We start from the raw sequence: 17,502 nt of genomic DNA, 5'->3' as shown, positions 1-17,502 counted from the left end.
TAATTGGTTTTTTATATTTATTTTTTATTTATTATCAATTTTTTTTTAATATTATTGAAATAAAATTAATTAATTTAATTGATGAAGACTAAAATATATTTGTACATAGAAATATTTTGCTAAAAAAATAAAATAGATAGACAATATAACGCTGGCACCAATAATGAGCATAGGTAGCATCGCGTGGTTATTTTCGGTTGATTGATCCATGAGTTAAAAAAAAAAAAAAGATTAAAAAAGAAAAACACGGAGAGTGGACCCCATTGACCCAAACCCGAAGCCGATACAAGTCAATTCTTCTTGTGTCATGCCTCTTTTTTCTTTCTTTGGTAGGAGACAGACTTGGGAGGACTCGTATCTTCTTCTGTTCACCGGCCGGCACTCTTCTTCTTCTCATCGTAAAACCAGCTCCAGGCAGGGAAACGAAAGGAAAGAAAATGGAGGGTATATATCAGAAACTGAGGAACTTGGATGCGTATCCAAAAATAAATGAGGATTTCTACAGCCGTACTCTCTCCGGTGGCCTTATCACTCTCATCTCTTCTATTATCATGCTTTTCCTCTTCTTCTCTGAATTCAGTACGTAACCTTTCCTATTCTTTTCTTTCTTTTTATATCTCTTAATTGTCTCATCTTGGTCATTTTTTTATTTTTTTTATTTTTTATTTTGAAAGGCTTGTATCTCCACGCGGTTACTGAGACAAAGCTTTTAGTGGACACTACAAGGGGACAAACCCTACGCATCAATGTACGCCTTTCAACTTTTTATTTTTTATTTTTTTATTTTTTTACGGAGAAAAGATATACTTAGAGTTACTAATATTGTCATGATTATATTTATGTGCAGTTTGATATCACTTTTCCTGCCATTCGATGTTCGTTACTGAGTGTTGACGCCATTGATATCAGTGGAGAGCAGCATCATGATATTGTATGTACCCTAAAATAAATAAATAAATAAATTGAAATTGGGTTTTTGGTGGTTGTTGTTTTTAATTTAATTTAATTTCCCATTGATTATTTGGTTCTAATTGCAATTACAGAGGCATGATATAACTAAGAAAAGAATTAACGCTCATGGCGATGTAATTGAAGTCCGCCAGGATGGGATTGGTGCCCCAAAGGTCAGTAACCAAGAAGAATAATTGAATCATTTTATGCTAAAAGAAATAAAGGGATTTCTGTGCATTGCTTGTTTTTGACTTGAAATCGTGAACGAAGGTTCCGAGTCTAACTCATAAAGTTGATATACTTGTACAAAGATGAATTTTGATTTAGAACACTCTAGATTCTTGTGCCGTATTGGGCTTTTTTTTTCCTCCTTTAAATGATGGTGTTTTTTTACCCTCAAGTTTCTTTCCCTTTTCATCCATTGTTCCGACATATTTCTATCCTGCTCTTTGCTTTTACATTGACTGTCTGCCTTTTTATTTTGTTCCTTTCATGCAGATTGACAAGCCTTTACAGAGGCATGGAGGCAGGCTTGAACACAATGAGGAATATTGCGGTTCATGTTTTGGTGCTGAAATGGTATGTTAATGTACTCTACTCCTTATTTTGTAATGTCACATGGAAAATCTTTATAGCCTAGTTGTCTGTAGAAACGTATGAATGCGAAACAAAAGAGTTTCTAGATTGTTTTTTTGACAATATAGGAAACCAGTCATCTAGAGTTCATTGTTACATGATTTTGTACTCTGAAAAGGTTATTAGTGTTGTTAGGAAACATAGTTAGTAATGAAGATAGAGTAGAATAATGAGGATAATGAAAAAGGTTAAGGATTCCCTTTTTTATAAATATTGACTTTCTGATCTAAACCAGAAGGTTGGCTGTAATTTTCTTAGTTAAATTTGCAATCACTCTTGCTGATTCATGGGAGTTCATAGCAGGGTGTTTTTCAAATATTGCAATCTTTATCACCAAAGCTGTCAATCCAATCTCCATAAAGCAGTTGTTGAGAATGCACTCACTTCCCAGACCCAAAAATTTTTCAATCTAGACCTAAGGATCAAATTCAGCAAGCGATTGTCAGCACTTGCTGGTGATTGTGAAAAGAAAGTCAGGGAAATCAAGTAGAAGAAATTATAAAGGAGGAGGAGCTGACCACTGTTGCTTGGGTGGTATGCTTAGTGAAAGGTGCTGCTGATGGAATAAAAGGGAAGCAGTTGAAAGGTTTAGGCAGGGCTACTTTGCTTGCTAGCTCTGGTTGGGTTTGCCTTGTTGATCATTGGGTTAGGTTGGGATTGCATTTTACTTTATTGGTTAGCTGAATTAGGCTCTCTTTGGGTTACTAGTTGGAATTGGGCCACAATTTATGTGGTGCATTAGGTTTTTGGTCTAGTTGAGCAAGGATCTTGTGCTGATGATGGTTATGGCACATTGTTTATAGATGAACAAAGAAAACATGGAGAGCTATTTTTTTTTCTCATTTACAGATGTTAATTAAATACTGATTTTTTATTCCACTACAGAAATTAAATGGGACGATGCTTCTCTTAATTAATAAAAAGGGTTGAATTCATGTCCACGTATGGATTTAAATGGCTTGTGCCATCTTAACATTACAGGAAAAATCTGAACAAAATTTTCCTACAATCCTTGGCTGTAGGAATTCATATTGCCACATGGGGAATCAAAATCATTGCTGTATAACAAAAGTGATAAGTTAATGAGGAGCAAAGGTGTATAGCGGTAATAGATTTTTACTGACCTAATATGTAACCTAAGAAATTGCCACATTTTATGGGAAGCAGGAATTCCTACAGCCAAGGGTTTAGGAAACTTCTTTTTCTTAAAATTTTATCAAGCAACCCAAGCAAGTGCTTCTGAGCATACTCCAATATGAAGTAGCAAATAAATAAGTCTTCCCTTCCCACTTCCACAACTAGCTACATTTTGAAGGTTTGCTCTTAATTTTATTTTTCTTTAGATTATTAATCAATCTCTACTCTGCAGTCAGATGATCATTGTTGCAACTCATGCGAAGAAGTTCGTGAAGCATACAGGAGAAAAGGGTGGGCTTTGACAAATATGGATCTGATTGACCAAGTAAGTGCTCTAGATTTTACTTTAGAGAATTTTCACATGTATTATAGTCTATTTCTTAGCAAGGCTTAGAAAGAAGTTTATTATTGTGGGTGCTGATGTATCCCTTATTAGAACATCATCTCAAGGTGGTATTCTAGTTGCCTTTATGATGGGAATTTTTCCTTATGTTTTTTCTGGTGTGATACTAGATTTGTGCTCATCTAGCAGTAGAAAGGTCATCACATCATTTGAATAAAGAGTCCCAACGTCTTAAATGGGGGCTATTGTATACCTTATAGAAAAGTTGATTTCATGTGATTGTGTGAGTGGAGTCAGGTGGACAGGTCTTGTTAGCAAAACTCTTTCATAATTCCAATAATTACTGAAACAACTTTAGCTAGTACTTTTGGTTTGTGAGCTTATGCTGATTGCTAGTATGATTAAAAATTCAGATGAATAAAGGGAATGATATAACAGTGTTAGAAGTTGCGCTTACTTCTCTATCATGTCCTGAGGAAACTCTGGAACAATTTTTTTGTGCAGCTAAATCTGTAGTTAGAATTATTTTTATAATTCACTTTTATATCTGTCTTGCTAGTTTAGCCAATGGGGATTTGCTTATACATATTCCTGGATGCACTTGTATGATTGTTGCCACACAGTAGCCAAAAATTAAATTCCCATATTGATGCTTCTGCTGAGTTTTTATGTGTGGTAGCGGGTTACCATTCCTTGTTAAGCCTTGCATACTCTGCTGTTTTGTCAACTGTGATCTCATCTAGTTCAGTTGAATAAGTTGCCATGTCATGCATGGAAGCATCCACGCAGTAGGTGTGCCTCTTGATATTCCTTCCAAAATTGTTTTCTGTGGGCTCAAAACTGATTGCCTTCGGACTCCTATAGGCTTAGATGGAAGATGCTTTCATCATTTGCCTTTCATGTTAATTGAGGCAGCTTGGCTAATGGGGCCTATGTGTAGCCTTTTTTTATTTTGACAAGTCAAAATTCAATGATTAATAATTAGACAGGTGAGGAAAGCTTGTGCATTAAAATTAACAATTCCCCACATGATAAATTATGGATCAAATCCACTGCCAAGACTATTATTGCTAATGCATGGTGGACAGGAAGGAAAGCAAAGACTTGGCACTGAAGAGGAAAAACCTCAAACTAGTGAGGTACCCGTGTATGGGGTGTAGAATCACCAACAAGATCACAAAACAGAGAACCAATTCACTGGAAGAAAACTCAGTTTTATTCTGATATCAATATTCAACATTAAAGCTGAAAGCTTCATGAGGTGCTTATTTGTAGACACCCAAGCAAATAAAATAGGAAATCATAACGAAACTAAAATAACAAAATTAAAGTCTACATTTATTTCTAAAATATGTGGTCTTATATGTATTGGTGGGCCCGCACCAGCATCCCCTTTTATCTATAAGGTAGCCATGGTCTGTTCTTTTTTTGTTTTGGTGGGGGTGGGTGGGTTGATTATTACCGTGAATGGATCAATCTATTAGTTAAAAGCAATAGCCATATCCATAGCAGTGTGTTAAATGCACATGCACATTCTGTTCAAAGGTTCTAGTTTTCAATTTCTACTTATAATGATTGTCTAGCTGCTTAGGCTGAGAAATTTTTATCTTGAGTTTTATATTCTAAATGTTCATCAATACCATTTGCTTTCAGTGCATACGTGAAGGCTTTGTCCAAATGATAAAAGACGAAGAAGGTGAAGGATGTAATATTAATGGATCCCTGGAAGTAAATAGAGTTGCTGGGAATTTTCATTTTGTTCCTGGGAAAAGCTTCCATCAATCAAGTTTTCAACTACTGGATTTGCTGGATATGCAAAAGGAGAGTTATAATGTAAGACATGTCTTTGGCACCTTAAATAATTCAGTTATGATTTAAAAATTTTGTTTCAGAATTTTGTTGTTTCCTTTTTTTTTTCCTATGTTGTATGAAATTCCAATATGTTAATGTCGGTCTTGTAACTGTTCTCCTATACTTTTTTCTTTTTATGAAATCTTAATATGTTGATGTTGTTCTAAACATCTTGGAGCATTATACAGATAAGTCACAGGATCAATAGACTGGCTTTTGGCGACTACTTTCCAGGCGTGGTAAATCCCCTTGATGGGTAATCTTCTCTTTCATTTCTTGCATAGCTACATGCACTTATGTAAGTGCTCAGATTGTTCTTAAGGGCTTATTTGTCGTATTATTTGAAATGGTCTGTGTTTGAGTAATTGACAGGCACACATATATTCAAAATAGATACTTGTGATTTATCTATTGTCATTTGAGATTCTTGTGGTTTATCTTTTGTCAAGTTAAGATTCCTTTCTATTTTGGATGTTTCCTGTTTGTTTATTTCATATTCTCACCCCCACATGTTTTTTACCTTTTTATCTTAATAGTTTAATTTATTGCCATCTTCCTACCCCTCCCTCACTCCCTACCTCACTCCCACATATTTTAACCTTTTTATCTTGATAGTTCTAATTTATTGCCTTGCCAGGATACAGTTGATGCATGAAACACCAAATGGTGTGCAACAGTTTTTCATTAAGGTTTGTATTTTCAATGCCAAGGCATTATTCTGACTCTGCACCTTGATACTGAATCTTGTTCTCCAATGTTAAAACAATTAATATTTTTGATTTAGAAATCCATCCAAACTTGCGTATGCCTATGGAATTTTTGCTTAAATCCAACAAAGTAAAATTACTGCATGGGCATTTTCAGTTGTCTTCCACCTTTTGTAGTGGATTCTGTTTTTCCAAACATCATACCCATTAACTGTGAGGATTTCTAACGTATTTCTGTCTTTTGTTCATAGGCTGCTAACATATGAGAGAAATGAATTCTGACTGTTTATGGAAAGATTACTGGATACATGTATACTATATATTTAACGGTTTTGAAATTTGGATTATGTGAACAACCTGTGTGCGCCCTATGTCATGTTCTCATCATTATCTTACATATAGCTGGCAATGTTCCAATAGAATCAGTTTTAACTTTGTAGGTGGTTCCTACAATATACACTGATATTCGAGGCCGCACTGTGCATTCAAATCAGGTATTACAAAAAAATATAAAGATTATGATGATTTATTCATGTTATCATGCCCTGAAGTAGCATGGATGTGTTGTCAGTACTCTGTTACAGAGCATTTCAAGAAATCAGAATTGATACGCCTTGATTCTCTTCCTGGAGTTTACTTCATCTATGACTTTTCTCCAATCAAGGTGTGTTCCTTCTTGCATATGCAATAATCTTGTCGAGCATCCATCTAGAGTCTTTCATTATTATGTTGGTGCAGAAGCAGTTACTAATGTAAAGCTTCCATTCTGTTGACTGTTGTTATTTAAACTAATTTTCTTTGCATTTCCACTGCTTATATGTTCCATAGATTTTTACCATTTACAAAAGGGAATTTTAGAGACTCTACATTTTGGAAATTATATTGTTGGATTTTAGAAAGTTCTTTAAGAGCCCATCTGGTGAAATAAAATTAAAAAAAAATATAAGTGTTTGGAGAAAAATATTGTTGGAAAAAAAAGAGCCAGCAATCTACGTGTTTTGAATCTTTTGATTGTCACTACACAAGATGGTGCTATATGAAAACAAACAGCCACTTGGTGTTGCTAATCATTTGCCATGTATCACACTATTTTTATTTTGCAGGTGACATTTAAAGAGGAGCATACTTCATTTTTACACTTCATGACAAGTATTTGTGCAATAATTGGAGGTAGTTTCTCTGTCTTTTGCTCTCCTTAATCCCCTGCCCCTGAAAGGTTACAATGTTATTCCTGAACATGCATGCACCTGCTTTTTATCCCACATCTTGAAAGTTTGCTCTTGTTATTCGTCTTTATAGTGTTTATTATGGCGTTAATGGTAGCTTTGAAATGCATTGCAGTATTGTGATAGTGATGCTTTTCACTAGTTCTTTTTGACAACTCTGGAGTATACTGAAACTCGTATAGGTCTATTTAAATTTAGTTAAATTGTAGGAACATTCTCCATGGCAAATGCATTAGGCTTACAATTTGCACCCACACGCCTAAGTAGTTATACAGTGGTCTTAGCCTTTGGAGGTGGTAATCCCACTAAAAATAAATAACAAGCCAAAAAATTACTGCGGTTTAGCAATTGTCAACACAAACTGTCAGTAATCAAAATAAATAACAATCACTCATAGATTTTCTCAAGACAATCTCTCAACCATTTCTCTCACTAATTAGCCCAAAGTTCAATCACACCCAAGAAAGTTCTTACAACAAAAACTACTTCAATCTGTGAAACAAATGTCTCCATCAAGGGAAATAAAACCTTCCAAGAACACCTCTCAAATACACCTTAAAAGGAAATCCCACACCTTGTGATAATGAATGCTATTTTAGTCAAAGGATTGCTGTTTGAAACGAAGTTATATCTCCATAGGATTAGGAATCTGATGCAAAATTCCAACAGAGGACTGGAAAATTAGGAGAGTTGGAATAGCTGCTAAATATGAAATAGAATTATGAAAGTAAGTAGAGAACCTGACTTGGATAATTACATAAAACTGAAAAAAATATGAATCTTAGATGTCCTTCATTGTCTAATAATTAGCCACGGTATGAAATGGAGAAATGACTTTTGAAGTTGCTGCTTTTGCTTCACTAGCCTTACTAGAGAATTAATGCCAAAGTATCCTTTAGCACCAGAGAAACGCTTAAAGAACTTTACTTTGGCTAAGTTGTATTTGTATAAAGGATGGAAGAGAGTAGTTAGACTGCTGCCAGAGAAGGCTGTTTCTAGCTGGTGGACCATGAGATTTCCATGCTTCTGGGTTTCTCTTTAGGGCTTTGATCCAACTTGATAACTCTTGGTTAGTTAAGATTAGGAACATCATGTTTAGTGCCTTAAATTAGGAAACATCATTTTGTTGTATCGTAGTGAAAATAACAGGAAATCACTATTTATTATACATAAAATCTCAAGTTCTTGTGCATTTGTGAGCATGATTTATCCACTTAACTAGGTCTCATTTCTAAATAGTGTGGTTGACTGGATATTTTTTGTTCACTCTGTTATCTTTAGCTCTGTTTGTTCTCCTTTCCGATCTTCAAGCCAATAGTTTTTTGTTTACATTAGTATTCTCATCTCTGCTATGTGATGCATTTAGCTCAATTTGCAAATTGAACCAACACTGGTAGCTTGACATGTAGCACTTCTGTGGTTTCTTTTACAATTCCAACACTCAAAATATTACAAGTTAGGAATTTTAGAACTCTCATCACAGCTATTTTCTGTATCACAGATTTAGTTTCTGGTTTGGAAATATTTTAGAGAAGATGAAATTAAATATGGTTTTCCCCATTGTTAATCTATTTCACATAGCTCTGCCCTAGCACCACATTCAAGAGCTATCACAGTTGTAATTCAAGATTTGGATCAACAAGATGCAAAAACTAATGTGGAAGAAGCTCTCAAGTCACAAAATTGCAAGCATCTCCAAAAGGAAAATTCTGCAAATCTATAGAAAATTTACTTGCAAAATACTAGGAAAATCATGGATATAGTTGGGTCAGGTTTGCATCCATAATTGTATCTAACTCAACTTTTATATTTTATAAATTGTAACCTGACCCATTTAGTTTTTTTAGGACATGATATTGGGTTGGGGTAAATTTTTTATGGATATTACAGATATCCACAATTTGAATTTATATTATTAATTTTCATGGATCCGTTTCTATAGATGGATGTACAACATGGACTGTAGGTGCCATGACACCCTATAGGTTTAATTTTTATACTTTGCACCACCGTTAAATTTTAGCTGCCACATCTTATCCTCTAGCAAAGAGATAAGCTATTTTTTGTTAAGTTCAAGAAATCTAATAGAAAGTCTACTAACAAGAACTTTGGAGCTGAAATATTTCTAAATAAAATAAAAATAAATGCTCAACCCACAAACTATCAAATATAAAGACAAGAAGTATAGGGTATATAGGTTGAGTTGATCAGGTTTTAAAAATACTGACCCTCACCCGGCCTGTGATATCCATGTTTTAAGTTTTTTAACTCAAATCATTTATAATATCCACATTATCCGACTTTAACGCGGGTTAGGTAATGCAAATTTTACAGATGGGCTGCTTTTTTTGAACACCCCTGGGTGGGAAAAACCATTGTTAGTTTCTCGAGAAATAATAAAAATAAGATGTGTAGTTTTTGCAAGGATGTCAATCAAAACAACCTCAACAAATACTCCTCAACACACTAAAATACAAAATACCAATTCAACTAAGCCTGTTGTAGGTTGTTGCACGAGTCGAAGTAGAATATCTACATCAGAAGCTGTGCCCTGAGCCTTAAATACTACAAGCTTGGCAATACTGGTTTGTCCTGCAATATGGTAGGAGTGAAGTTTGACATTGAAAACCAGCAATCCCTAGCAGTACACTCTCTTTTGCTTTTTTGTATAATATATATAGTTGAGACTTTTATAAGAATGATATTACGATGTCACCACATCTTCTCATATTCCTGTGTAAGTTCCCTTTTCTTTCTCTCTTTTTTGAATGATTAATATAGTGTTATCTTTATAGGCATCTTCACTATCGCGGGGATAGTAGATTCCTTTATTTATCATGGTCGAAGAGCAATCAAGAAGAAAATGGAAATTGGCAAATTCGGCTAATGTTTTCAGTGGCTTCCTGTGACATTTTCAGGTATTTCCATTGTTTTTAGATCTGTAATTTATCTGCCAATATGATTATTCACTCGCTGAGTCGAGGGTAAATTCCCTTTTCCACGAACCTGGTGTTTTAGGCTGTAAATGTCACACAAACATGCATGCTGCACCCAGAAGGATATGCTGAAGTCAAAGAACAAAGCTTTCAGCTCCAGCTTAACTGATTGATACTTGTTACACTTCTCTGCTTGGCTGTTTGATAGCTAGTGCTTGCTAGGACCTGGACAATGGAAGGCTGAGACTCTTTTTGTAGAATATCAAAATCAACTCTTTTGTTTTTTTATATATGATTTATGAAATGTTTCCGGTTAGTTGCATTTTGACTCCATTTTGGACTATCCATTAAGATTTAATTAGAAGTTGAATGGAGTTCCTTCCTCTGTCATAGACTACACCAAATATTAAGAATATAGTAACGGAGTTGTATCGTGCCAGAGTTCATTCAATATATTTCTCGAAGGTCTCTTCTGAAAAAAGACAAGAAAAAACCCCATTTTATACGAGTTTAATTATTAACAAGACCGCCAAAATACCGAAGTCTGTTCTAGATTAAAATATAAATAATATTAATTTAGGAACTGTTCTGGAAGTTGGATCAAAATCTATGACTATTATTATAATTAGCTATCATATTTCCAAACACAACATTAATATAACATTAATATATTATTCCAAAGTTTCTTCTGGGAAAAAAAAAACAAAAAACATTATTATATACGAGTTTGAATAACAAGGACCGCCTAAAAACTGGATTAGAATTAAAATATTATTATACAAGTTTAATTATTAATAAGGGCGGTTTAAAAACTGGACTAGAAAGCTGGATCCAAATTGATGACTATTATTGTAAATGGCTAAATTAAAGTTTGGATGAAACATAAAAGACTAGTCTGATTTGGTTTAGGGTTTTGAGTTGTTAAACTGTGGGTTGTTGGGTCATCTTTTTTACACGGTTAGGTTTAGTTTGGTTAATTGAGTCATCATCCTGTCGGGTCGAGTTATCATCCTGTCGGGTCACTCAAGTTTGGCTTAGTCAATGTAAAAAACAGCTCAAAACAAAACTCAAGGTTAGGCTCCGAGTTTCTGAGTCACTGGTTTAACTCGTCTGTGGGATAGAAAAGACTAACAGGCAAACAAAATTCAAACCGCGGTGTTCACAATGAGATTGTGTTGCTGAGATGTGTCATTCCATCGAGGTTCCCTGTTCTTAAGGGGCAACAATGGCTAGGGGATCCTTGAGAGATGAAATTGGGCAGCCATTGTGAGGGAAACAGACTAGGCTTGCTTCCAGCCTGTTGAATCATAGGGATAAAAGATGATAAAAAATATACTTGCAACCAATGATCGACGAGGACAGTCCCTGACAAGGTTGCAAGCGAAAGACGAGAGTAGATTTTGGAAAATCATGTGCTGTAAGTAATTTATGATGTTTTTAATAGTATTATTGATTTTTTTAAAGTATTTTTTATTTAAAAATATATTAAAATAATATTTTATTTAGTTTTTAAAAATTAATTTTAATATCATCATATCGAAATAATTTAAAAATATAAAAAAAAATTAATTTTAAACAAAGAAAAAAAGAATTTTCTTATTTTTTTAAAAATATTTTTAAAATATAAAAAGAAACAAGGTCTTAGTTGGGAATCAACTAAAGAGAATCCAAATATTAAAAGGTAAAAAAAAGTCAAGAGAATAATGGAATAAAAATATATTATGCTTTTGAAAGAATATAATTATGATGAATCAGAAATCAAGGCTACTCACTTAAAAAATCCAAGTTTCCAAAGAAAAAAGCTACTAGAATTCTAAAAGCTCTATGAATCATATTCTTAAACTTCCATCTAAGTTTATTTACAACATGGTATGATGCTTGTAAAATTATAGAGTTTGGTTTACAACATGGTGTGATGCTTGTAAAATTATAGAGTTTGGTGATTGATGAGAAATAGACGAATGTGGGGCTTCTCAAGAGGATAGAGATGAAGCTAGAGATATGGAATGTAATGCATACATTCCTTTCTTATCGCATTTATAATTCTATTTTTTTTTTGTTGTATATCTTTATTTGGAAACTAGGATTTATTTATTTTTACAAGGGTTATCTTGATTTGGTTATAATTATATTATTTGGAAAGCATAATAAACTCCTATCTCATCTCATGATTTTATTATTATTAGTTCATCTTCTAAATTAAAATCATAACTACTCATATTAAGCTTTTTTTTTTTTTTTAATCATTCATATTAAAACTGAAATAAAATTTGCTTTTCTGATCATCCACATCAAAATTAATAGATAATATGATATATTAGTTAATAGGATTAAATTGTAACTTATATCATGTTACTATTTATAACTTGATCACCATCAAATAATATTTGTAATTAAATTAATTAAGATATTGATTTAGTAAAACTCAAATGATCTAGTTAACATCTAGTTGAGTCAAAGTTTCACACTAAAAATATTTTCTATTTTATAAATTAAAAAGATCTTTCCAACTCATTAATACCAATATATGTGATATAATTTAATTTTAATATTATATATAATATTTAAGTTATTAAAAAAAAATGTTCAATCTTTCACATACGGGTGGAAATAATATAATAGCTATTTTACTATTTTAATAAAAAATTATTGAACTGCTATTAAAAATAATATATTTTTTTTAAAATGTCAATTACTCATTATTAAAATGATTAATGACATATCAATCTTTTAAGAACAATAAAATAACTAAATTATCTTTAAAGGAAATTTTTATAAATTAGTACTTGAGAGCCTTTTTAATTTTTTTTAAATATAGTAAAATAACTAAATTATCATTAATAATAAAAATTTTTGCATTGTTATTCTGAGATTTTTTTTATTTTTATCCTTGTTTTTTTAGTTATAATCAAGTTGATTAAGAGACATTTTTGTATTTTAATAAATATAAAATATTATTTAAAAACCAAAAGTGGTTGCGTGTGCGTGTTGAGTGTAACATCTTACCATTTCATTTCTTATTATTTTATTTTATTTTATTTTATTTTTATATTAAATTTGGTTATCTTTCTTTTGATTGCTATTTATTTTTGTTTCTTTATCATTTTCTTTATTGATTTTTTTTTTAAATTTTATCTCTTGATACTTGAATGATTAAGGATTTTACATGTCATTTTAAAAATTAAATGTGTCATATCAATTTGTATTTGTATCAAATTCGGTGTTTATTATTTTGATTTTTTTTTAATTTTATCTCTTGATATTTGAATGATTGAGGATTTTGCTTCATGATTTTTTAATATTTGTCTTCTATAGAGTAATCTCGCTCTCATGACCTAGTCATAAGTTTTGAAAATTAACTCGATTTGACTTTGATTTTTTTTTTCAAATTGTATTTTTTAAAAAAAAATTTATCCTTCAAAATTAGGTTATTAAACCTTAAGCTTCATGAATTTTTCTATTTTTTTTCTATCAAGGAGTTATTACGATCTCATAACTTAAGTTGGCTCGAGTTTTTTTAATTGATTTTGTTTTTAGTTTTACATTTCATCATTTAGTTTGTTCGAGAGTTGACCAATATTTTTTTATTTAATTTATTTTGTATGTAGTTGTCTTGGTCTCATGATTAGGCAACAAATTTAGCATATTGACTGAAATTGAGTATTTTTTTTTTAACATTGATTCTTTTTTAATTTGTCCTTTAGCATTTGATTTGTTAGAAATTTAGTTTTAAATTTTTGTTTTGCTCTTTGAGAGTTTATTGAGTTCTCATTTATCTTTTGTTTTGTTATTAGAGATTGTTGAGACATTTTAAGAATATTTCAATAGTATTTTTAATGATATTAACAAGCATTTAATTTTTTGATTTGTTATTTTTATTTTGTTTTGTTTTTTTAGTGTTGTTGGTTTTTTTTTATAATCATATTATTTAATTAATTGAACTTATTAAACTTAGTTAATCAATAGCATTAATCTATTATTTTTTTGTTTTTCTTAAAAACACTATCATCATTTAGGCATTTTTTAGTATAACGCAAAACGCCCAACTAACATATCATTATAATTTATCAATTGGGTTCATGCATTGATGACTCATGGTCCGATGATCCAAGACTTTATAGGCGAGACAACTCGTTGGTAATTATTATTCTTCCTCTACCCACGCAGTCTTGCTTACACCTCCAACATGCAATGCAAGGGAGGCTCCATTCCCCTAGAGTGATTAAAAAAAGCTTTATCACTTCCTCTCAATTATTAATGGAACTATGATAAAGTATGAAAACCCTTATTTAAAAAAAAAAAAAACTCTAAGGGTGGTTGAATATTCATGCATGATGTGTCATGTTGGATGACAATCGTACTCAAGTTCAATTTTACTAATTAATTCATTGTGAATAGTAGATATCAAGTTAATTAGTAATTTATTTGAAATGAATTGAATTGAATTTATAAATAAATTTAAATTCAATTAATAATTTTTATTTTTAAAATAAAATACTAAAATATATAATTGAATTCAATTGTTTTGTTTAAAATACACATGGAAATAATTTAAATTAGATTATTTTACTTTTAATTTAAAAATTAATTTTTTTTGTTACAAGGATCTTTGTATTTATTTAAAATGACATAAAATATAAGTATTTTAAAGAGATTTAAATAGACCTAAATCATATTAATTGTTTAGTAAATAATTATTGATTTTTTTTAAAAATATATATATTTGTTAATAAAACTTTTCAATCAAAATCTTTTCATTGAAATGTTGAGAAAAAAATTCTAGAAATATTGCAATAAACTTTTTTGAGTGTTTTTCAAATAAAATAAATATTTGACCTATATAAGCCATATTATTAAATAGACAAATCAATAATTAATATAATTTTAACAATATTAATAACTCAGAAAATAAAGTAATGCGGTAAAAATAGTTTAATTTAACATCATCGTATTTAAGTTGGGAGACCAGAAAATATTAGCTATTCTGCACCCGATAAAGTTCATATCTGGCCGGCCTCCTTCTGCCTATTCATTTCCAAAAGCGCCCAAATACCAGCTTTCAACGGATAAACATAATATTCATGCTCCCAAAAATTCGCTTAGTTGAAAAGGAGTTTTAGATGCATTACTAGATTGTGTCCACGATTACAATACAATAAAATAAAATAAAATAAAAAATAAAAAATAAAATATGAAGGGAAAAAAAATATTAAAGAAATCTGAGCTGTTGGTTTAATTAACAATTTAAATAACATAATTTAAAAATACAATAATAATAAATAAATACATAAAATAACAAAGAAAACAAATGTAAAAAAAATCCCTGATTTGAGCCCACCCGAATTATAAAACAATTCAATAATGAAGAATAAAATTAAAAATATTAAAAAAAAACAGCAAAAAAAAAACGTAGTTAAACCACGTTAACTTGTAAATTCTGTGACTATGAATATAAGATTAAGATAATGCTATAGAAATTTGAAGATCAATTCCTAAAAAATTAAATGAAAACATGATAAATCCACAAATAAAATAAAAATAAAAATAAAAGAGGTGAGACAATCTCTAGTAAATAATATGTTGAATGATGAAAATTTAAAAAAATATAATTTGAAAAAGTTAAAAAAAATTGATCTGAGTCTATTTGAGTCAAGACGTAAAATCTCTTACCTAGTTGTGATATCAATGTGACATAGTTTGAAAGCAAATTGAATAATATTATGAAACTCAATTATCAAATAACTTAATATTGAAGGACAAAAATAAAATAAAAATTTTTTATTTGAAAAAGCAATGAAAAAAAATATGAGAGGTTTCTAGGTTAACCCGCAAACCCTGCGATCATGGAAATCATGAAATCCTTGAGCTAGGTTAATTTAATTTTAAAGGATGAAATCATGAAAAAATATCAATTTAGAAAACTAGTCAAAGTAAAAAAAGATGACAATAAAAAACATGAGGATCAATTTTGATTAAAAAAAACCATGGAGGATGAAGTTATAAGAAAAATAGGAAAATGATCAAGACAACCCAATAGAAAGGAAATGAAAAAAAGTACAAAAACCAATTTTCAATAAATCAAATATTAAAGAATGAAACTAAAATAATTCAATTTCAAAAAAGGTCATAAAAATGTAATTTCACGTTAACATTTGAAATCGGTAATCTGGTCATGAACCTGAGATTAACCCTATAGTAACAAATTCTTAATTAACTTGAGTTAACCCATAAATCCAACGATAATTGGCACACGACTGAGATAACCCAATAGAAAAGAAAGAAAATATACGAGTATGAAGACCAATTTGAAATAAATTAAAATATTAAAAGAAGAAGTTGAAATAAATCAATTTAAAAAACAAAAGAAAAAAAAACAAAAGACAAATCACAACTCATGTTAACCTTTGAAACTGATGACTTTGGTCATAAACCTGAGACTAATACCATAAAAGAAAAATTATAAAAAATAATAAAGAAAAAAACTAAAAAAAAGGGTCAAAAATAAAAAAAAGCATTAGTTTTCAAAAAGAAAAAAAACCAGGTCACTTAGAACAAACCTCCTAAACCTGATCTAATCTCTAAAACTCATAGCCTGTGAAATCCTTGAACTAGTTTAATCAAGAAACTTCTTAATTTCTAACCAATTTAATTTTGAATGATGAAATTGTGAAAAATTAAAAACTTGCCTAAAAAAAGGGATAATAATAAAAAGAATAGAGATCAAGTCTGGAAGAAAAAAATTATGAAGGATGAAATTGTAAAAAACAAAAACCTAAAAAATGATCACAAATAAAATAAATAACAATCAAAAGAATAAAAATCAAATTTAAAAAATAAAATAAAAGGTGGTTGAAATTCAAAAACAATTGTAATTTTATAATTTATTAAAAATAGAAAAATAGCAATAAAAGAATAGGGATGGAATTTAAAAGATTAAAAATATAATGGGGTGAAATTAAAAAAATTATAATTTCATGGCTTATTTAAAATATAAAAAGAGTAATCAAAAGGATAAGGACCAAATATGAAGGGGAAATAAATTGCTGGGGTTAGTTTGATTTTTTGAAGGGGCTAGCATGTAATTTGATAAAGGGAGAAAGAAAAAGAAAATGAAAAAGAAAAAGAAAAAGAAAACAAAAAAGTTGTCTACGTCAATCCTAATACGTGTTAGGGGCATGTGCTATTCCTATACGTTGGGAGTACTGAGACCTTTCAAACACCGCCTTGAAAGGCGGCGTTTGATAGACAGATAGCCCTGTATGTTCAAGTATTTTTTTAAAATAATATTTAATTAATAAAAATTACAATAATACCCTTAAGTACCTTTGAAATTTTTAATTAAACCAATATAAAATGACAAAAAAACCTTTAGGTGAGAGTTATATTATTTTTATTTTTAAAGGCATCAAGTAATTACACTATTATAAAAAATTAAAAAGTCAAAAATACCCTTGAGTAATAGACATTATATTATTTTATTCTAGGGTTAAATTGGTTAATTTACTATATAAAATAGATGAAATGACCAATCTAACCCCATGTAATTTATAAAAAGCAATTGTGTCATGGTGAAAAGATAACTTTGTCTCATTTGCCTAGTTCAATGGTTTTTTTGTTCAATTATATTTTTATAATTACACTATTATAATAAATAATGTTATGAGTCTTAGTGATCAATAGCTTATTGAGAAGATTGATTTTTGTTTTTAATTTTA

General features: G+C 30.3%; 1 protein-coding gene across 1 annotated transcript; it reads left to right on the top strand.

The window, feature by feature from the left end:
* Positions 1-310: 310 nt before the first annotated feature.
* On the top strand, positions 311-10,226 carry LOC105116860 (endoplasmic reticulum-Golgi intermediate compartment protein 3-like). Its single transcript, XM_011014357.1, has 14 exons — positions 311-579; positions 675-748; positions 848-931; positions 1,044-1,124; positions 1,450-1,530; positions 2,957-3,049; positions 4,721-4,900; positions 5,107-5,174; positions 5,556-5,607; positions 6,066-6,119; positions 6,197-6,289; positions 6,729-6,795; positions 9,647-9,769; positions 9,870-10,226. The coding sequence occupies exons 1-13, from the start codon at positions 438-440 to the stop codon at positions 9,736-9,738; spliced, it is 1,161 nt and encodes a 386-aa protein (XP_011012659.1). The 5' UTR covers positions 311-437; the 3' UTR covers positions 9,739-9,769; positions 9,870-10,226.
* Positions 10,227-17,502: the final 7,276 nt, after the last annotated feature.

Source organism: Populus euphratica, unplaced genomic scaffold (assembly GCF_000495115.2).
Source record: "Populus euphratica unplaced genomic scaffold, PopEup_1.0 scaffold1080.1, whole genome shotgun sequence".
Taxonomy (NCBI): domain Eukaryota; kingdom Viridiplantae; phylum Streptophyta; class Magnoliopsida; order Malpighiales; family Salicaceae; genus Populus; species Populus euphratica.
Note: the sequence above shows the minus strand (reverse complement) of the source record. Positions and strands in the feature narration are given on the sequence as shown.

Coding starts and splice junctions, on each gene's coding strand:
- LOC105116860 (XM_011014357.1), top strand. CDS start 438: ATGGAGGGTATATATCAGAAACTGAGGAACTTGGATGCGTATCCAAAA. Junction 4,901..5,106: donor TGCAAAAGGAGAGTTATAAT/GTAAGACATGTC, acceptor AGCATTATACAG/ATAAGTCACAGGATCAATAG. Junction 6,290..6,728: donor ATGACTTTTCTCCAATCAAG/GTGTGTTCCTTC, acceptor TTTATTTTGCAG/GTGACATTTAAAGAGGAGCA.